The sequence below is a fragment of the Strix uralensis genome, chromosome 9, assembly GCF_047716275.1.
Source record: "Strix uralensis isolate ZFMK-TIS-50842 chromosome 9, bStrUra1, whole genome shotgun sequence".
NCBI lineage: Eukaryota > Metazoa > Chordata > Aves > Strigiformes > Strigidae > Strix > Strix uralensis.
This window is the reverse complement of record NC_133980.1, coordinates 14,962,728-14,983,979: the sequence shown is the minus strand read 5'-3', so window position 1 is coordinate 14,983,979 and position 21,252 is coordinate 14,962,728. Positions and strand designations below refer to the sequence as shown.

General features: G+C 46.6%; 1 protein-coding gene and 2 long non-coding RNA genes across 6 annotated transcripts in view; all 3 read left to right on the top strand.

Moving 5' to 3' along the window:
• Positions 1-4,259: 4,259 nt before the first annotated feature.
• LOC141946990 (uncharacterized) lies at positions 4,260-5,526 on the top strand. The gene is made up of 2 exons (XR_012629987.1): positions 4,260-4,507; positions 5,169-5,526. It is a non-coding gene; the product is annotated as an uncharacterized LOC141946990 (long non-coding RNA).
• Positions 5,527-7,520: 1,994 nt separating this feature from the next.
• Positions 7,521-9,311, top strand: LOC141946991 (uncharacterized). The gene is made up of 2 exons (XR_012629988.1): positions 7,521-7,605; positions 8,915-9,311. It is a non-coding gene; the product is annotated as an uncharacterized LOC141946991 (long non-coding RNA).
• A 1,293-nt stretch (positions 9,312-10,604) lies between these two features.
• Positions 10,605-21,252, top strand: part of ATP13A3 (ATPase 13A3) — a 62,293-nt gene continuing 51,645 nt past the window's right edge. For all 4 annotated transcript variants that reach the window (XR_012629986.1, XM_074877476.1, XM_074877477.1 and 1 more), the window contains exons 1-2: positions 10,605-10,738; positions 12,115-12,168. Coding sequence is in view for 3 of the 4 variants with exons in the window: in XM_074877476.1 (XP_074733577.1) it covers positions 12,131-12,168 (38 nt within the window). In the remaining variant the exon portion in view is untranslated. The remainder of the gene's footprint in view (positions 10,739-12,114; positions 12,169-21,252) is intronic.

The window sequence follows — 21,252 nt, the reverse complement described above, 5'->3', positions numbered from 1 at the left end:
GCTTTGAACTTTATCCCGTCCTAAAGGTGGCACCATGATGCGAGGCCAGTGTTCATGCCCTGGCCGAGGAAAGCTGCCTGTTCCCAGCTGCCTGCGCCATGGCTTGTTGGCCAAGCACGAGCAGGAAGGTGATCTTGGCTGCCTGCTGCAAGCTGGTCCCTCTGCAGGCAGCTCCAGTGCCACCACAATCTCAAGAAGAAAGCAGTAAATGGCACCATTGACAAAGCCAGACCTTATGAAATCCCCAGCCTCTCTGGGAAATTATAATATATATATAAAATATTTGTGGGTGCTGGATCTGGCCTTCCTCAGGAGGGTAATGAGCAGCACACCCCTCTGGCGGAGCCGATGTTTCCATTCTGGCATATTGCTTGGGATGCACTTTCTGCACAGTTTGAAATCCGAGCATAATACTATCTTCATGAACCATATTCACCAGTCTGATAATGTGACCTGACAAAAGGTCAATGGAAAAGTTAATATAATTTATTGGCTGATTTAAAAAAAAAAATCTAATCATCTTCTTTTCCTTTTTCCTGACCCCCCACCCGCACCCAGAGCCCTGCTGACATTTTCCAGCCATTCCCAAAACAATGGCCAGGGTGGGAATGCTCCGAGTGGGCGCAGCTTTGGAGGAGGCTTTTCCTGAGGGGCTGCAGCTGCATCTGGCTGCTCGGCTCCCCCTCCCCGAGAGGTGCACAGGGGATGCTGTGCTCAGCAGAGGTCACCAGCCTGGCCAGGGACAGGGCTTGCACCAGGTCAGGTTTGGGCAGATCTAGTGGTTTCAGTATGTTTGCTGGGTGTCCTCTGTTCCACAGGGTGACTTGAGGTCACCTGCTTTGGGCGTGAAGGGGGACATTCATCTCTGCTGGTTTTGTAGCTGTGGACAGGAGGGAAGGAGGGACCAGCCAGGTCCTGGGTGTCAGGCATAGCTGCTGGAGCAGTGTGGCCAGATGTCTTGGATGAAGCCCTCAAGGACCCCAAGAACACCCTCTCCATGGACACAGCCCTTTGGGGAGGTCTCCGTCAGCTTGTGCTGTGCTGCTGGCGGGAAGGCTGCGGGAAGCCCCGATGCGGTGCAGAGGCACGTGCACGTGGGTGCCTTCCTTCTCACGCGTGTGTGAGTAGGTGGGACATGCTGTCACAGAAGCACCCCTCTTCCTTCCACAGTTCTCCCTTCGGGTTTCCCAACCACCAAGAGCATGTTGCTGCTCGCTCAGCCCAGGGCAGGGGCTTGAAAGCTGCTTCACCCCAAAACTACTCAGCAACCACTTGTCTCCTCATGCCCTGCAGTCTGTGCTGTCTGCAGAGCCCCAAGAGGTGTCTGGAGCAGCTGAGCAGCCAGATGGTTGGCAGGGCATGACCTGTCCTGAGGAGGCAGATGAGCTTGCTTTGTTAGGGTGGAGCTGCAAAGGTAATTAGTCATTTCTTATGCTAATACCTTACAGATGGAAAAGAAAGGACCCCAGAGGGCAAGGGATGATGGAAAGGATCCAGCAGCTTCTTGTTCAGCATTAGCTACTGCTTAGAAGTGGTGTCTTTGGAGCTGCCACCCTGCTGAGCTGTGGAAGGAAGAGCCCCGGGAAACCATCTTCTGACATGGGCTGGGGGAAGGAGAAAGCCCAGAGATGCCCATTTCTGTCAGGCTGCAGCACTGCTGAACTCTGTCACCATGCTACCATGGCCGGGCATGGAAAAACCTGGCTCTTGTCAGCAAGTGACTGTCCTCCTGGACTTTTTCCTGGTGCTGTCTCCAGGCCCAGCTGTTGCTGAGGAAAGGCTGGAGAACTGGAGGGAACCTGAGCAGTGTGGCTTGGAAAGCAGGGGACAAGGAAAAAGCAGGTAACTTCTAAAGGCTGTAGTTTTCAGAAAAGCAAAATGAGCCTCAAACATGAACTTTCCTTGTGTTTTGTAAAGCTGGTTCATGCACTTTTGTGCGTGGGGCTGGCTGTAGCCCAGGGGCCCCCCAGCTGTGCAGCTCTGCCCACTGTCCACCCTGCCCACTGTCCACCCTGCCCACTGTCCACCCTGCCCAGCGCTCTGGGGTGCAGCAAACCCAGCCTCCCCGAACTGGGCTCCCATGCTGGGGATGCTCCCCTGCCTCACCTGGGGAAGCTCAGGAAGGGAGGAGAGCCCAAGGGAGGACCCCCAGGCCTGGGCTCTGTGCCAGGTAGCCCTGGCTTCCTCCAAGCCTCTCACAAGCAGGAGCCTTTGGATGCTGCTGTGCTGCGCAGGTACACCTTGCCAAGGCCAACAGCAGGCATCCCTTGTGCAGAGCTGCTTGTCTCTTGTCCTTCTGCACTTACCAGACTGTGCTGCTTGTGTTCCCAAGGCTTTCTGCACACCCTAGGAACTGCTTTTCAGTTTCTCTGACCTTTGCACAAGATGGTCTTTGCCCATCGGCGCATTTAGCTCCTGCTCTGTTCCAGCTGGTGCTGGGCCATGTGGGCTGGGCTCACTGGTCCTGATGGCAGCAATGCTGCCGGGGTGACAGAGGGCATTGCAGCAGCATAGCTTCTCAGACTGTAATAAACTTGTGGACTTTGCCTGTTTAGTTGAAATAATGGAGATGGAAAAGTTATTAACGAGGATGACTGCCAGTGGGCCAAACGACCAGGCCGAGTAACCTGCTCAGCCTCCTTCTCCAAGGCACCATGCCAAGGAGAGGAGATGCACGCGGGCTCTGGCCCCTGTGCTTTCTGAAAGCAGGCCCAGCCCAGCCTTGCTCTGGAGAGCACGAAGCAGAAGAAAGGCTCCCCAGCCCTCTGCTTTGTTGTAGCAACACTGACTGCCGGTCTGCTGGGCAGTTTCCCAGGAGGTGCTGTGAGAACAAGGTTGCCTAAGTCACTTCAGCAATAACTCTCTTGCTCTGCCCTGGACCATGCTGTTAAAATTGTGTCCTGTCTCCAGGCACAGCAGGGGTTAGGAGTTGTTCTTTATCCTGGCAGGACAGGGGCATCTTGATTTGAGATCCATGATGAACCCCTGGAGAAGCTGAGGATGCCAAACCCCTGCCCCCATCCTGCCCATGTTGCAGCGCCGGTGGCATGGCAGTAAAAGGGAGATTTGTGTTTGATTCCCGGATGGGAGGGTACGCCAGCTCTCTCCTCACCCTGGGTTTCAGTGCACTTCAGCTCCTTGCTGCATGCTTGCCCGCTCTGGGCCAGCTCCCATCAGTGGTGGCCGGAACAATGTTCTGTGTGGACCTTCAGCCTGGCCCAGGATGGCTGCAAGAGCTGCTGCTTCTCTGCAGTTGATGTCAAAGGACAGAAGGTGAAAGCAAGCATTGCATATGCTATAAAAATCAAATCCAGGGGGCTTTTTTGTTCAATAGGGGAACTTTGCTATGATAAATGTCTCAGAAACTGGGAAACCAAACAGCAATAGTTCAAAGACATTTTTCCGGTGCTGCAAATCTAAAGCTGCTCATCACAGCACAGCCCTTGTTGGGCTAAGTGTAACGGGGATCGTGTCCTCGCTTTCCGCCAAGGGTATAAAAGCAAGGCACTAATTTGCAGATCTTGAAGAATGTGCCAGTGGTATTTCAGCAGCTCTAATGCTCTGCAGGCTGTGAAGGCTGCACAGTAACTGAAAGGAAATATCTTTGTTTTTATTCACTTGGCTTTATTCCTAATTCACTCTTTGATGCCATCAGCCTGGGATAATACATTTTCAGAGATATGCTTGAAATTAAGGAAATGAGTCTGATTAAGTCCTTTAAACATACTTTGAGAGAGAAATGTACAACAATAGAGGTATTAAAGGCCCTATTTTCAAGCAATTCTAATATGAAATCAAAACATCGTGGTGCTAGATGGCGAGGTCCATTAGTGGTGTGTGTGCATTCTTCAGCTGGAGAGGATATCTCCTTCTCCAGCTAGGAAGGTTGCCAGAGAGCTTGAATCTGTCCTCTGTGCTGGGTGGGCAGTGAGAGGCAGATTCATTTCACAGTCCCCTTGTAGCCAAATAATAAATGCACAAGCACTTGCCCTTTGCCAATTGTACTCTGCTAGGCAAAAGTGATGGTTTCTCAAGAGTCTTGCATTCGAGGTTTGCCTGCATATTTTTTTTAGCTCTGTTTAGATAGTTGCTTTATTTTTCTTAGCTGTCTTGGGGTAGTTTAGCTGTCAATAGGTTACCTAGTATTGTGTTTATGCTGTCCATTGGTGTGGGTGGAGCTCCCCCCATTTACTGGAATACTTCCCAGTGAAGTCAGTAGCTTTGCAGGTACCTGCTGGGTCCCCTTGGTAATTTTTCCCTCTGTCTGGGACAACTGCTACCAAACTCCACTCTCCTTCATAGTGCAACAGCCTTTGTTCTGCTGTTTCCATCACCAGTGCTGATGCGGTGCCCAAGGATTTCAGCCTGGCCCGGGGACTGGATGTGACAAGCCCCGTGCAAGCCATCAGGAGACTGGTGTCCTCGGTGGAGACGATCCATCAACGAGCTTTTGGGTGCACACTGCATGGCAGTGTTAAGAAATAATATGGTGGAGGCATGAAAGCAGGTAAAGGCACTCAGATCCCACTTTTCTTTAGGTATGATACAGGCTAGGCAAAGTCTGACAGTCCTATTGACTGAAAGACTTCTGCATTATTTAAAATAAAGAGGGGGGGGGGGCGGGAAAGGGACAAGTACCAACAGAAAGGACGTGCCAAGTAGCTGCACAGTGATTCAGTTATGGCTCTGTGGCAGCAGGAAGCCAGGGGAGGAGGGGATGGTAACTTCTGTGGAGGGAATAGTCTTCAAAGGGCCTGAGAAGTAACCTGGAGACAGGCGTGACCTCCTTTACTGCTTCCCATGGCAGTCATGGGGCTAGTGAGAGGAATGGGAAAGCACAGTATTACTTATTCCATCTACTATAAAAAGTGACTATTGAAGATCTTGTTGGAGTAAATGGAGCAATGAATTCCCCTTTCACTCTGACTGCTGCTGAAGGCATGTGACTTATTAAATATGCTGCTGTTGTAATGGAAATAACTAGCCAGGCTATTTTAAACCAAGAAGAACTGGATGTCTGGGGAAAGGGGGGAAAAAGGATTGGGTGGCACAAGAGAAAAGAGAGGTTTCATCTGTGACAATCTTGGGCACTTTGTACAATTTGCTCTTTAAGCTGTTTCACAAGCTCTTCTGGCAGAGAAGTGATAATAAATTGTTTAACAACTCAGGCTTGCCAAAGTAGTTTAAGGAGCTTTCAAAGGAGACTTTTTTTAAAGACTTGTGGCTTTCAACTGCCTGTGAATCATCCTCCTGAAGAGCAAAACTGTAACTGCAGATTGCTAACCACCATTTCACGGGTCACCATATACCTGCCTGTACGTTCACGAGCTCTGGCACACAGTTCGAGAGTCAGATGTTCCGGTGCGGATCCTGTGCCCACGTCCGAGAGCCCAGCGTAGCAGTGATGCCCCTGCTGTTGCCAACCTACTGAACTTGAAAATCTCAGCTGGCAGAGCCTGCAAGCAGCTGAGGTCAGGGAAAACAAATAAAGGTGGGAGGAGGAATGTCATGTCCACCCACAGCCAATTCCTTGCCCTTTGTGACTTGGAGCCTTATTCACTCTCAGCTTCTTTTCTTATGAGGTTCTTTTTATTTGCCTAGGGATGTATGGGGATTAGAGTGAGCGAGCCAGGGGGAATTCATCCTCTAACCATGTAAGACCCTTGCCAGGAAAGTCAAACAAACGGGGCCAGAGGTGTCCCACAGGAGGCCCCACAGCTGTCCCCAGGGAGGTCTTGGTGGTACAGGGCTAGCAGAGGTGTTCTTGCAGCATCTGGGACCACATGTAGCCAGCTGGGCGCCTGTGCGCTGTGGAGGTGGGTCTCATAACCTCCTCTGAGCTAAGGCACATATTTATACAGCCCTACCAGAAAAGGCAGGGTGGAACACGCTCATATATACACATTAAAGGGACTGAATAAATAAACAGTAGGTTTTGATTTATTTTCCCTGCTACTTGGATATCTTAGTTTTGGCACAAGATAGATTTCATACACAAATGTGATCTCCAGATAGGTTCTTATCCTGGCTGATTTAGAAATCATGTGCAAAGGAGAAAAACTTTGCAAATGTTCATAAAACAAAATGATATGTATGCTGTTTATCACAGAAGCATGTAAAACCCTTGGGCCCTGTCAGCTAGGTAACAGGTAACAAAGCCGGTCTGCCTTGAAAGATTTATAGTTTAAGATGAGAGATAACAGTGGATACAGTCAGTCTGGGAAAGCACGTAAAATGTGATTAGTCAGCCGGAGACTCACTAAATGCTGTACACCTAATAAGCGTTGTTCAGCACATCTGTGCCTTGCCTGGGAGAGTGCAGGGTTTGGTGGGGCAAAGCCGGACACGGAAAACAGTGTACGCCCTGGACACTGGGCAAAAGGTGGTGGGAGAGAGCCACTGAGAAATGTCATGTGTGAAAAATGTTCTATTCGCAGAAAGTTGTAAAGGAGCTGGTAAGTTTTACTGTGGAACCTGTACCCCGTTCAGGTTCTGGTGGAATATATGTAACTATGAAATCAAAATAGTCATGGGAAGCCCATTAAGAAAGGCTGCAAGACTTACTACTCCTTCTGTCCTCAAGCCCCAAGCTGTTTGCCTGCTCCCACATTACTGAGCAAAGTCTCGAGGAATTACACTGACTGTGAATGGCTGTAACGTTCCCAGAAGTGGTGACAGTGCTGGATTGTGTGCTCTGGCTCATTTCCTCCTGTCATCCAGTCTCACTAAGGTGAACTGAACAGAGAAGAACTGTTGTTTTTCTTGTAATTTTTTTTCTTGTTTCTATCAGTTTGAACACCTGATGCTTTAAAAGCACTGAACACCATGATTTCTAGGTGTATACCTAGAAATAACTTGTGATGCCCTGTGACCCGTCCCTTCCCTAGAGAAACTGCAGCCAGCAATGCTGCAGGAGGGCGGAGGTTGCCAGACACTTCCAGCAGTACAAACCGGAGTGATGCCAAGAGAGCTGGAAAGCAGCTGAGAAACAGCTTAAGGAGATGGGTGGAGGGAACGTGCCAACCACAAAATTAATCTCTGAATTAATAAAAGCCTGCATGGTTTGAGGTTTGTGAAGCAATAAACGAGTTCAAATTTGCCAGCGACTGAAAAAGAAAAGCAATTAGGTGTTAAGGGAAACCTTCTAATGGGGATAAAGATAATACATTAGAAGATGCAATTCGTTGAAAAATGTGATGAGAAATTAATCTTTAATTGAAAATGACTAAAGGAATTTTGATGAAGAACACAGAAATCTATGTATCAAAGCAAATTTTTTTACTCTTTTTACTAATAGGGAATGACAGAATAAGAGCTTCTGTTTAATAGCACTAATAACTTCATAATATTTTTCCTTTGAGTCATATGGTAGGCTCTTTTAACCAGTCAATACTTAGTCCAAAAAAAATCTCCTTGGCTTCTCATAATCATGTTTCTAGGTCTGTATGGGTGTCTGCTACTTCTGCTTATATGTTTTGCATCTGTTTTTCTCTTTCCATCAACATCCGGGTGGAGCGGTACCCACTTCCATCTCCCTGCCTTTGTATGACTTTCATGGGGACACTGCTGCTAAGTTTGCAAGGCTACAAGCAGTTATGAGCAAAAGTGAGTCTGAGGAAATACTTCAGTGTGACCCGAATGGAAATTGGGGGAGTTCTTCACCAATGTGTTATCAGATGACTCAAACGCTCACAATTTCAATGTCACCAGAAGAGGTTTTACGGGTTTTAAAATGAAATAAAACATCCTGCTCAAAAGGGGAGGCATAGGCAACAATAATGACAAATATAGGTGGAAATTTGGCAAGCTGATAGCAATCAACAGTTTGCAAACAGGGGTAATGAATTAGGGAAATTCAGTGAAAATATATATGGCCAATACTATTGATCACCACCCAGTGGCATTTCCTTGAGGTACAAAGAAAATCCTAGCAGTGTTTTAGGTTGGATGTTAGACAAGGACAATGACAATCCAGTGAAAAGCTGAAATGATTCAGTAATTTTTTCTGTTCTTCATTTGGAAAATGGAGAGAACAATGTCCCCATATTTAACTGGAGGTATTTTTGTCCTCCACGTGTAACCAGAGTGAATGAGAACCACTGGCTAATACCACTCTTTAAAACTTGCATGCAAAAGTATTTTAAAAATTGCCTGATAAGATCACCAACCCCCTAGTACTGATTTCTTAGCAAACACTGTGCCACTGAATTTCCAGAAAATCAGGGGAAGTAACTGTTGAGTCATTATATAAAACCCAGTAACTGGTATGTCCCAGGTAAGCAGAAATCCAAAGCTTGGTTAGACTGACACCAGCCTTTGGCAAAAGTGGTAAGGAGGACGATGAAGCATGCGGTCAACTCAGAATGAAACTGCAACAGTACTAGAGTTAACACAGGTAATTAGCAATAGAACAAGAGGGAATGGCTTTAAAGTGCAACAGGGGAGGTTTAGACCGGACATTAGGAAAAATTTTTCACAGAAACAGTGGTCAGACAGTGGAATAGGCTGCCCACGGAGGGGGTGGAGTCACCATCCCTGGATGTGTTTAAGGGTTGTTTAGATGAGATGTTGGGGGATATGGTGTAGGGGAGAACTTTGTAGAGTAGGGCTGATGGTTGGACTCGATGATCCAAAGGGTCTTTTCCAACCTGAATGATCCTGTGATTAACAGAATATACATGTTTTTAATTTTTTTTTTTTTTTTGAGTAGAGGAAGGTGACGATTCTGATTTGAGTCAGAGCAGCTCGGTATTATGGCTGATCTGTGAGCAACTGCCAAAAGGGGCAGTTTTGTTTCTCCTTTTCTTTTCCTCTTGTTCCCTTAAATAGTGGTCACGTGCCTGCCCAGTGAATCAGTTCAACTCACTGGGCCAACAGAAAACTATGCCTTTTCTTTTCTTTTTATTATTGGCAGAGTTTCCTGCTGGATCCCCGTGTTGGGCTGACTCACATTGGAGCTGTGGGGTCACTGGAGCTGGTGCGGGAAGCTGAGAGCGCTGCTGGGTGATGGGATGCTCTGCCAGATGGATATAGCCCCTGCTGGGGTTGCATGCAATGAGATGTAACAGTCAACAGCTCCCTTAATTTGCAGTGGAGGATAACTATTGGAAAAAAAATAGTACTATGTGAAAATGTAGACACTATTGTGGTTTACAGATCCCCTAAATGATTTACAGCACTCTTCAAAATCTTTAATGGATGCATCTGAAAACTTACCCCAACATCCACCCGAGGGTATGTTTAGTGAAGTCACACAGGTGTCCCTTGATTATCTTTATATGTTACCTGGAAGTAGTAAAAATAATTTCTGATATAGTGTCTGGAGAGATGCATAAGTCGGTGCATCAGTAATGGAGCGGGCTGTCAGGCGTGCCGCCCTCGCTGGCTCTCTTGGCTGGGCGTTTCTGTGCAATGCAAAGTTGATAAAATTAAATGATGGCTTCTAGGCGCTGAGAGCAGAGCGCACACAAGTCCCAGCTGAGCACGCCATGTGGAGAGAGGTGAATGGGAAGGAGCTGCTGCTGAGGAAAGTAAAAAGTACCTGAGCACTAGGCACATTCCTTGGACACCATTACATTTCCAGATAAGCGTATTGTTAGTGGATGGCAAGGGCGGTTGACAGAAGCAGAGACAAGTTATTAAAAGCAGGTGTATAGTGGGCAGCGGGGTGTGGAAGGACCCTCTGGCACTCCTGTTGGACGAGGGAAAGAGCTGAACGACCAACCCACTGGCCTTTTTAAACTAGGGGACAGGGTTGTGCCCCACACCTGACCCCGGGTCTTCGAGGGAGCCCCTCAGCGGATGGAGCCTCTGCCGTGGTGCCCCAGGGTGCGCCGAGGGGTCGCTCCTCTCTGACAGGGGGGTCTCCATGAGCCGTTCCCACCCTCTCTCACCACTGTGTAGCACAGGTGGCGGTCACACACCTGCCTCTCTGGGCGCCACGGTTGACGGTCAAGCCCGCTGTGGTGTGAGCGCCGGTGCCGGACGGGGCCAACTCCCCGAGAGAGGCTTTAAAGGTCTCGGCCCGGTGCGCCCCTGCGGTGCCGCTCCCCATCCCACCGCGGCGGAGGACCGGGGGGGTAACCCGGGCGGGGAACTCGAGGAGTCGGGCCCCCGACTCCATGGGGAGGTCTCCCCTGCAGCTTTCAGGGGCTACGTCCGGCTCCCCGGTGCCTGCAGGACACCCCGCAGCCAGCACACGCAGCACGGGGCACCCCCCGGGAACCTCCGCTCCCACCCCGGGGTGAGGCCCTGCAGCCCACCGCCCGCGGCCATCCCTGGCTGCGACCCCCGCCTCGGCCCCACGCATGCGGGTCCCCAGGGAGCCTCAGGCCCAAGCCCCTCCCTGGGCCCCGCTGCCCCAGAGGGGCCCTGTCCGCCCCACAGAGCCCCCCACGGGCTTCCCCCACCGCCCCCGCCCCGCCCAAGCCCCGCCCCCTGCCCGGCGAGGCCCCGCCCCTGCCGCCGGCCCCGCCCCCCCCCCGCCGCGCGGCACACCGGTCTTCCGGCGCTTGACGCGCGGGGCGGGGTCGTGTCGCGGCGACGTCACTTCCGCGCCCCTCCCTGCCCCCGCCCAGCGCGGCCGGCGCGTGGAGCCGGTTGGCGGCGGATCCGGTCGCGCCTCACGAGGCAGCCGCGGGCGCGCCGCCGGGCGGGCGGGGTGGGACGGGGGAGAGCCGGTCCCGCTCCGGTCCCGCGCCCGCCCCGCCGGCATGGGGCTCAGCTGAGGGCGCCGCCGGTGAGTGGGGCCGCGGGGCGGCGGGCCCGGCCCGGCAGGTGAGGGAGGGTCCGTGGGCCGGGCCTCCGGCGGCGCCCCCCCCCCCGCAGCACCCCCCGCGCCGCCTGGAGGGGCTCGGCGCGGCGGTCCGCAGTGCCCATCAGCCGCGCCGGCCTCTCCTCTGCCCGCAGGAGCCCCCCCCCGCCGCGGGGCGGCCCGGCTCGGGCGCGGGGGGTCGTGTCGGGGTCGCCGCCATGAATAGCGGCCCCCCCGCGCTGCTCGGAGCGGGTCCCGCGGCTGGGGCAGTCCCCGCCGCCGCCCGGGGAAGGGGCGGGCGTGTGGCCGGGAGCGTGTGCGCAGCGTGTGCGGCTGCCCGGGGTCTCCGGACACGTGCGGCGCCTTCCCAGCGGCCCGGTGTTCCCCCTTCCCGCCCGCTGCCCGGCCTGGCGCCAGCAGCGCCGGTCTGTCCCCCCGCCGGCTGTCCTGGGCCCTGGGGTGGCACCTTCTGCAGCTCGGGCAGAAGTCCGGTTGCGCTTCCGCCCGCTCAGCCCGGCTTCCAGCTCTGCCTGCGGGCTGGGGCTCCCGGGCAGCGGGGCATAAAGCGTTTGGCTGCTCGGGCACACGTCAGCGTGTTTGGTAGTGGCGGGGTCGGTGGGAGATGCTAGTGCTGGTGTGCCAGAGAGAAACTTTCCCAGCACAGTACGAGAGGACTCAATGCGTCTCATCCATTTTTCAGCAGATGAGTCAGTGCATTATGCTGCTGTTGACAAAGGTTATAGAGTACTTTTCTGTTGGCTGAGCTGTGGAGATGGTGGTCTCGCACTGCAAGCACCTCTGACAACCACTGCTTCATCCCAGAGAGGGGGCCTGTTTATGTTTATTCAGAGATAAACAACTACTAGTTGAATTTTTAAACACTGAGAATTGAAATGGAATTGATGAGGCAGACTTAAAAACTGCATGGATACTTAAGGTGAAGGAGAAGAACTTGAGTATCTGCAGTATTGGCACTAAAAGCTTGCTGCTACCACTAGTGCTCTGGCTTGCCCCCCAGGATCCGTGTATCCCTGCAGGTGCTGTGGTTGGAGGACACTTTTGGAGCCCTGGAAGAAGCTGTTGTCTCCCTCAGCTGAGATAATGTAGCCTCCAGCAGTGGGAGATGGTTAACTCTGAACTGTTCTAACGTGAGCGCTGATAGTTGTCTGGCCACGCTGACTGCCTGCTTCCTCTTCAGCTGAGCGTGCTCAGAGTTTTGTTCCAGTTTTACAATTCATTAATGTGTGTTCTTTGCTGTATGCACTCACTAAAACTACAGTATTTTCTTAGCTAGGGCAATTAAGATTAAGTTTCATTTAGCCTAGTCATTCCTCTGACTGTAATTTTTTTTTTTATTGTAGGTGACTCAGCCGTTGTATGTATGAGATTTGTCCACACACTGGCTCTTCAGACAGGTTAGCTGTATTTTTCTGCCATCGGTTCCATCATATCTGAAAGAGTTGCTACTTTTACCTTTTATTAAAGTAAAACTGTACAACACTTATCTCCTGTAGAGTATTGATTTTTTTGAACCTGTGGAGAAACAGCATTTTTTTTTGGCATTACTTAAATATACCCTATGGTGTAAGTCAGGCCCTCATAAACTTAGTGTCCATGTAGCAGTGTCACAGGTGACAGCAATAGATCTTGACTGCATGTACACAGAGGAAATGTTTCTCTTGGTATGTGGTGTGACAGTAAGGGCTACGTACTACTAGTTTTGTAAGCTGCTTTTTCTTGTTGGCTAATGACAAATATGATTTTACAAAGTTTAAATGCGATGTACTGTGTAAACTTTGAACTGTAATTGAATTGGAAATTTATTGGTACTGACTTAACTCTCCTGACTTCTAAGAAGCGTATCATCGAGATGGCTTGGTGAAATAAAAGTGTTGTGTATTATTGGTGTAGTCACCTGTGAGGGAGAACACTGGCTTCTGGCAGCATGGAGCGTTCCAGTGTGAGCACCTAGGTCAGCCAGGAAAAACTGTTGTGCTCCAAAGTACACAGCTTTTACAGTGCTTCAGAAAATGGTAAGAGGGATCTTCTTGTTAACTTTGGCTTTGGCCAGAGCTGACTGTCCCTGCCACAAGGAGGAGAAAGCAGTGAAAGGGATCTGAGCGATTCTGCAGACACTGTCTCCAGCAGCGCTGCTGGACAGCAGCTGCCACCTTCCTGAATACCTCCCAGGAGCAGTGCTGCTGTTCTAGGTGCTCTGCTTGGTGTCTTCCAGTAGTGCTCTCTAGACTTTGAGCTCATTATGCTCTCACCCCTTAATTTTGTTGTTAGTTGACTTCTAGAATCAAGTGTCTGATCCTGTATTTCTTTTTCATTCATTGCTTTCTCCTCTGGGGAGGGCTTGATGACTTAGGTAGGCACTAATTCATCCCTAACCTGAAGAGAGAGGGATGAAGGGTCCTAGCTGCCTGGTCAGGCAGCTTGCAGTGCCTGGCAAGGGAGTGTGGGGGCTGCCTAGTGGGGAGGGAAATGACATCATGATGGCTGAGTATATTTGAGAAACTTCATGATTCAGTCGTCTTCTGCTAGGGTGCCATGTGACAGGCATGGTGCATGAAACAAGCTGTTTTGCTGTGGTCCTAATAAATTATTTTAATAAAGAAATTAAAAAAATCTGTATTGACATGGAGCCCTCAGGTTAATTTTTCTCATTTACCTTGAGGAGGTGGTATTCTCACTGTCTTCTGTGTGGAGTATAAAACAGTCAACAAGACACAAATTTTCAGTGGTATGGAGACAAATTCCAATTATTCTGTGGGAGTAAAACAACTTTTTATCGTTAAAGCCAGATCCAAGTGGGTTGCCTGACCTGGGGAATCTGTACTAGAACTGGGAACTGATATGGAAAGGCCAGGTTTTTGCCAAGCATTTTAACCATTGCACCCTTTTCCTTTTTCTGGAAACCTTCAGATACTGTTTGCTTTATTTCTGTAGAGTGCCAGCAGTGGATTACTTTGACTTAGCTTGTCCAAGGTCTGTTGTAGGAATTACTGCCTCTGAGGTGAAAAATATCTGAGTTGAGTGGTATGCTTCAGCATCTTTAATAGCAGGCCAGGGAGAACTGTTCTAACACTTTTCCTTATTAAATGTCTGTCTGGTATGAACCTGATAGTAGCTGGCATGGAGGGAAGAGGTTTCATTCCTTTAATACCTTGTGAAACAAAGTAATTTAGTTAATTCTTCTAAAACTCTGAGTTTTGGAAATTAGAGAAAAGGGCTTCCTTAATTTCACGTTCTCAGTGCTCAAACAACATCAACATGATGTAAAAATGTATGCTTCTGCAGGGTATGTTTAGACTCACCTTTTGAATGGCTTAAAGACTTGCATTGGAGAACTGAGTGTGCATTTAAGTGTATGCTTTTTTGGGCAGGGATTACTGGGCTCCACAGCATGGCATCTAGTATGGCCAAACCTGCTTTGGGTCTGTAGGCACGATATTGTGCAAATTAGTAGGTTTTGTGTTCTTTTCAGTGGTGAAAAAACCACAACATTCTGACTAGTGCTTGGATCTGGTCATGTTTAGCATGGGAGAGTTCATACAAAATAAATCCAGGTCAAAAATCCTAATTTCCCAATTAGGCATTTAAAACATATTTTAAATAACAGTAATGCTAAAGTGTTTCCCTTTCACTATTACACAATGAGCTAAAAATAGTTTTCATTCATAAAAAAACCTGCTTCCTTTGTTAAATAATCTGCTTAGCAGAGAACAAAAGTTCAGTTTGTAGTAAACTGTAGTTGTATTATAGCCTCAAGTCTGACACCTTTATTCCTGATTGAAATAGGACTATAAACTTTAATCTTTGGTAGCTGAAAGGCAGACTTAAATAAAAAAGGATGGGTGATTCACAGTTACTGTTCAGGAGTTCTGGATGTGATCTGTGAAAAAATCTGAAGTGCTCTATCTTGCTGCTCCTTTTCTAAAATATATAACTTCAGCACCATCTGGATGGAGTGCTGGGCATGGGTTGGGATTGGGAAGGGGTCTCTGTGACCACAGAGTCTAGCTGCTTGCTCCAAAGTGGTGCAGTGTCAATCGTCTTGGTAATCCTATCAAAAGACCATCCTTCAAAATCAAAGTACCTCTTTCTTTTTTGACTTTGATCAAAGTTATGTGATGGTGACGTTTTCAGTTTAGAAGGTACATACAGCAACTAAAATGGCAACGCCTTTAGATTTTATTCTAGCTAGAGGATGTCAGAATGAAAGGTGATGAATAGCAATTGCTATGAAATCAGAGCTCATGATCCTTATAAAGGGTAGGAGGCAGAACAGCAAAATGGGAAGGCTTTTGAGAATCAGAGAAAGTAGTGAGACCAAGTTATAAGCTTTTACTGACTTTGGATGCAAGAAAAAAAATGTATGTAGAGCGTGAAAGTAAGTCACATTACGAAGAACACGTATGAAAGAATAGTAGAGGCAGATACTGGAAAGGCCAAAGTGCACATGGAATTGCAACTGGCAAGAGGCATAAAAGCTAGCAAGGTTCCTGTAGAAGTAGGTTAATAGCAGGAGGAAGATTGGGAAATGTGTCTCTTGATTCAGTGGAGAACATGTATATCTACAGAAGGTGCAGAACATTTAAAGTGCTCAGCCCCTGTTTTCCTGTTTTGCTTGTCTTCTCTAACTCATGCAGGTGCTTAATCTTATTAATATTTGTGATGAGGTAGTATTTTACACTACACTGTACTTCCACTAGATGTTCCTATGTTAGCTGGGCCTGATAAGCTTCACTGTGTAATTCTCAAAACAGCTCAAAAAATTTAAAAATATTAGCTAGAAATACTCAGCAGTACTCTAAGACTGGCAAAGGATGAGTCTTCAGAGAGTTATAATGGAAGAGAGCTGAGGAAGAGGAATTGAAGTCTGACAGTTCACTTTAAGTTTTTTCCATCAGTTGAGTTCAATAAGCAAACATTCTATTTTCAAGTGCTTGGAAGATAGCTATGAGAAGAATAGCAGCATGAACTGATTTGTGGGAAAACTAATTACGTCCAGAGACTAATACCTTTTTACGGCAGAGCAGAAGGTTTTGTGGCTATGGCAGAAGCAGTGGAGGTCTTGTCTCCTGATAGATTGATTTATTTAATAAGGTTTTCCACATTTTGATGGCTTCATAAGTAGATGGAGACATGATCTGGGGAAAGCAGTCTAGGAAATGTGCAAAATGGGGTAGATGATCCTATTTGGAAAATGGTAATGATTCAGTGTTGAAATGAGAGGTTATGTTGAAGTGTTCTGTCCTGGCTACGGTTGCCTTTAATGAAAGCATCAGTCAATTGTCTGATTAAATGTGCTTATTAAATTCTCAGGAACTGTGTTGGAGGACATGATGAGAGTTCAAAATGACCTGAAAAATAGGATGACATTCAATAGGGACAAATGCAGAGTACTGCACTTAGGCAGGAATTATCAGCTGTGCAAATGCAGGGTGAGGAATAACTGGTTAGGTACTAGAAAAAGGACCTGGGGGTGTACTGGATCACAAGTTGAACATGAGTCAGTGTCATGCTGTTTGCAGAAAAGGCAGATATCTTGCTGGGATGTTTAAACAGGAGTATTGTCTGTGAGATGTAAAGTTTAAATCCGTTGGCTTTATTTGCTGTTGGTATACTCTCAATGTGCAGACAGCATCTGTTTTGAGTGCCAAAATTCAAGAAGAATTTGGACCACTTGGAAAGAGTTCAGAGGAGAGAAATACAAATGATCAGAGTTCGAGGAAACAACTTCATAAAGATGGAAGAAAATCCGAGTTATTTTGGCAAGAGATGAGGAGAATAAGGGGAGTGTAAGAGATTTCAAGTATTTAAAAGATTTGTAAGAAGGAAATGCTATTTTCAGTGACCACGATGGGCAGGTTGAAATGGGATTGTTTCATCAAGGAGAACACTGATTAAGCTTTTAACTTTTATCACAGTAAAAATTATACTTTAAGAAGTCTTTTACTGGTGGTCATGAAGAACAAGTTCATGTGTTGGTATAGCTGGTTTAGTCTGGGGAATAGACTAATCTCTCTATTGATGTCCTTCCCTTTCATCTCATTTTATAGGATTCTAGTTTTAATTTGTGTCAAGTCTGGGCCAGGGAGGTGGAAATACATGGGATTCTTCTTGTCCGTCACTTGGTCATATCATGTGAGTTTAGACCTTGCACAGGTTCAAATGGCTAGACCGTGGTGCCTGTATCAGTTTGGAAACATACAGTGTTTGGGATGCTACTCTCTTCTCTGGGATGCTGCCTCATGCAAATGGAGCAAGTTTTCTTGTGCTGTCAGGATATTCTAAACCTTCATGGTGGAGATACTACAGGACGATAATACGTGTGTGTGTGTCTGTAACTTCAGTGTAGCAGAGCACTGAGGAATTTTTGATCATTTTAGTAGTCTTAGTAGTTTCAGATTACTGATTTTGGGTGGTAATCTTAATGCTTCTGATCCATACTTAGAAAGGTCCACCTTTGGCTTTGAAGATCTTTTTGACAGATGCATACTTTGGTATATTCACCACTACAGGGACCTAAGTGAGGACAGACAGATTTCAAAGTGGAAAGTTGAACTGCAAGTATAGCTGTGCTATTTTATATATCATTATTTTCATGCACGTTTGTAATTGCTTTTGATTGTCTGCAGTGGACTGCATGACAAAACAAAAGATCCAACTATTCCTTCTATTTTAGTGATTGGTTTGTAAGATAACTGGAATGTGTGGAAACATTTAAATTAATCCTCTGCATTTTGCTGTCATACCATGTCTCAATCAATGGAGAAAAGTACAGTTACCCTTGTGAACTCTGGCCTTTAGATCTGCCACAGCATTTAACATCAACAATGGGGAGAGCTTATCTTCCAGAGGATACGTTTAATGCAGTAGTAGATAGCAGGAGCTGAAAGTTCAGTGATGTAGATAAGGGTTGGCCTCCAATGTGGAGATTGTATGGTGTGTTGGCAGTTACGTTGCATTACCTGCCTGACTTTACCTTCACCCTGTAATAGTAGTTATTGAATCGTGTAACTTTTGGGTACAGATGAATTTCCTGAAAAGTCTTATTACTGTTGAATTGCTAGACAATTTTTTTGCTGAACAGAGGGATAGTTTTCTTACCTCTGTTTCTCAAACAGGGGAACTGTTTTTATCTTACAGGAGTGAAAGAGTCTTAACATATCTGCCATTGTCACTGAGTTGTGAAGGCTTGATCCAAAGCCCAGGGAATTCAAAGGGTTGTTCCATTGGCTTTGAGCAGTCTTTGGCTGAGGCTGCTGCTGTCTAAAACTGGTGCTTCTGTCACTATAGCAGTACTCCAGATCTGACAAGCCAGCAAAAAGTTCTTTTCAACTGGTAATTCAAGCAGGAACATAAAAAGCCTGTCAAATGTGCAGTCTTGCAGAGTGCATTCTTTGGATTAACCCTATCTTCAGTTGGTCCATTTGGCAAGGACCACAAAAAAGTTAAGTAGCGTTTCAAGAGAGGGTTTTAACATTACTTTCCTGCATCATAGCCATGCATTATTTCTAGAGACAATCTACTGAGCCTTATTACTAGCAATATTGAAGACCTGTGGTGTGAAAGAGAGTAATAGTTTTGACTTTGGTTTGGACAGCCGGGCTTGAAACGCAGCTTCTGTTTATTTGTTGTTCTGTACAATTGTACTCCTATGACAGTTATCTAGTGCTTGGGTGAGATCAATCCACGGTGAAGGGCATGTGTCTGGAGCAGAGGCAGATCTGATGTGTCTGAGAGAACAGAAGCACTTGGAAGACCACTGTTGTGCATTCTCTGTTGGTTGAAAGTATACTTGGGCTCCTGACTTCTTAAGTTTTGTTAGTTCATCTACAGATTTTATGTGTTGTTTGCAATATAAATTGCACTTTTTTATGACCGTGTCTTCTGCAGCAGAAATAGCTTTACTGTAGTAATAGACAGGCAAAAATACAGAAACACACATAATGTTTCCCCACACAAATTGTATGCCTTTTGTAGGGGGAGACCACAATCAGAAATAACTTATGGTCTTGTCAGAGTCCTTACTCTATAGCATGCAAATGTAGGTATCCTCGTAGTGCTCTTCCCTGTGCCACCCTTTCCTTTATCCAGCCATATCCCTTCCCCAGAGAGACAGCTTTTGTCAGTAGCAAGACCATTGGCATAACTGCATTCTGAGCATCCATTATGAAGGGTTTTTGTGCCTCAAACTGGTACTGGTATGCTAGTAGCATTTGTAACACCAGTTCTTAGCCTGTGGTCATTGCAGTAGTGATTATCTGATGCATTAAGTTGCTGCTGTCTCTTTGCTGGGAGATTGCTGGTCCACATAACTCCATTGGTAGAATGGATCATAGGAGTGTTTTGCTCAGCTTTCAGTGCAAAGTATTTTGAATTTGCGTAGTCTGCATCTTGCATGTGGAACAAACATAGACGGCCTCAGTTTCTTCTGCTTGCTGTTATCTTCCGATGGCATAAATGTCTGGGAAGCAATAATATATTAAATGCCATGATTGTCTGTCCAGCTGAAGTCAGGTAACGCTTTTGTTACGTGTAACGTTGATGGATGTGGTAGGAGAACTTACACAGACCATAGTCAGACGGTACTTGTGCGGGTTGATTAGCTACTGTTAACAGAAGCTGTATCAGGTTGAGCATATTTTGGTGTGCACCCTGAGAAAATGCTTTCTGTCGACTTACTGCTACATTGAAGTAGTTCACCTTTTGTAAAGCTCATTTTCCTTGGAGACTGTAAATTTTGATACTGTGGATGTTGAGCTACACCTGGGCAGTTGAGTTGTCTGAGTTCATGGGGCAGTATTTTGTGGTGAATTGTCTGCTGGGTGTTTCACTGTATCCTCCCATCTTATCTTTGCTAGATTCCAGAAGTGTGTGTCTTATATCAATGCTTTTCTCCATCAGGAAAGATCCTCATTCCTTTAATGCTAGTTTTGATCTTAGCTAAGCTAATATTTCTTAATTTTGCAAGTGTGGTAGAGTATCTATTAAATGCAGCTATTAAAATGGGCTTGATGCCTATAACATCAGCTTGGAAGATAGTAAAAATACTGTCCTTTGTGGCTGATTCCCTTCTTAATGTTCTGTAGAGATAAGGTAATGTTCAGAGCTTCAGTCTTTTTCAAAACCTTTTTGATTGTTTTGCTTCCATTCAGATAAAGTAGTTGCTTGTGAATTTCCTTTCCTGAGTGCTGTGGCCAAGGAGAAATCAAAGTGCATATTCATACAGTGAGCTGTGATAGTATTTAAGTTGGGTCCTTCCGAAGTGCTTTTGTGTTCTACCTTGTAAGTGAAGGCATTTTTAAAACTCTTAAGGTGGTTGGTATGTTGGTATGTTGGTATGTTTGCAGGTAAGTTGGGAGTTAACATCTGTGGGAAAGTTGCACACGTGATTTCTAACTATTAGTCAGACTGGTTTGCTAGCTCCCTTGGATAAAGCCTACTGCATCGGGACTGAAGCTACTCCACTGTAGCTTCTGTAATGACCATATGAATTTGAGGACTCTGCAGAGCCTGTACAAGGGGTTCTGTTTACGCTTAAGTCTTACGATCCGGTTGAAGCTTCAGATTGAGGTGTCAACTTTGAAGAGCTGCCCTGTGGTCACTTTTATGTAAACTGTGAATGTCCACCCCCTCTTCCTTTGTGTAGAAAGCCAGGCTAAAAAAACATTTATTACTTTGTGTTTGAAGTGTTCTCAGATATATTCTGTGCTCTGCCCTTGATCCCTTTACTATGGGGTTCGAAGTGCAAGATGGCGGTGGGGATTCGGATGCTGTGGCACCATCTGGAATAGAAACATTAGCTTCATCCTGTAAACCAGAAGTCCAGAAAGACTTGTGCTCATCAGAAATGGCATGTCAGGATAGTTCTGATGGGAACTTCTTGTGTTCTAGAGATATTTCAGGGATCTAGGACTTGATGATGAGGAATTTAGTACTTATGTAATTGCGAGTTTAATTCCTTGATGACTTGCAAAAAGTCATTAAAACGTTTATTTTAAATCTCTCATCTTGTGAGCCACCATTGTTTGAATGTTCTTTTATGAAAATGTACTGGTATGGTAAGTGGAATCACAGGCTCGCAGGATGGTTAAGGCTGGAAGGGTCCTCTGGAGGTCATCTTGTCCAGCCCCCCTGCTCAAGCAGGGCCACCTAGAGCCAGTTGCTCAGAACCATGTCCACATGAAATATGTGTATTTGAAATATACGTAAGGGTATTTAATGCTTCTATTACTTTTTTTTTTTAACACCAGCATTTAATATAAGCAGCAGGTGCCTCTAGGAACGTGTGACTTCTCTTCCACTTACCTGTGAAGTCTGAATATGTATGAGAGAACTGACACTTCTGCTCTTGAAAAATGATTTTTAACTGGTGTTAATTAGCTATTTGTGTAGTGTACTATTTTCTAATTTACTTGTGGCATTAATGTGTTATTTGTCATGTGCAAATTCTTAAGGGGGATGAGACATTGTATTAAAGATAC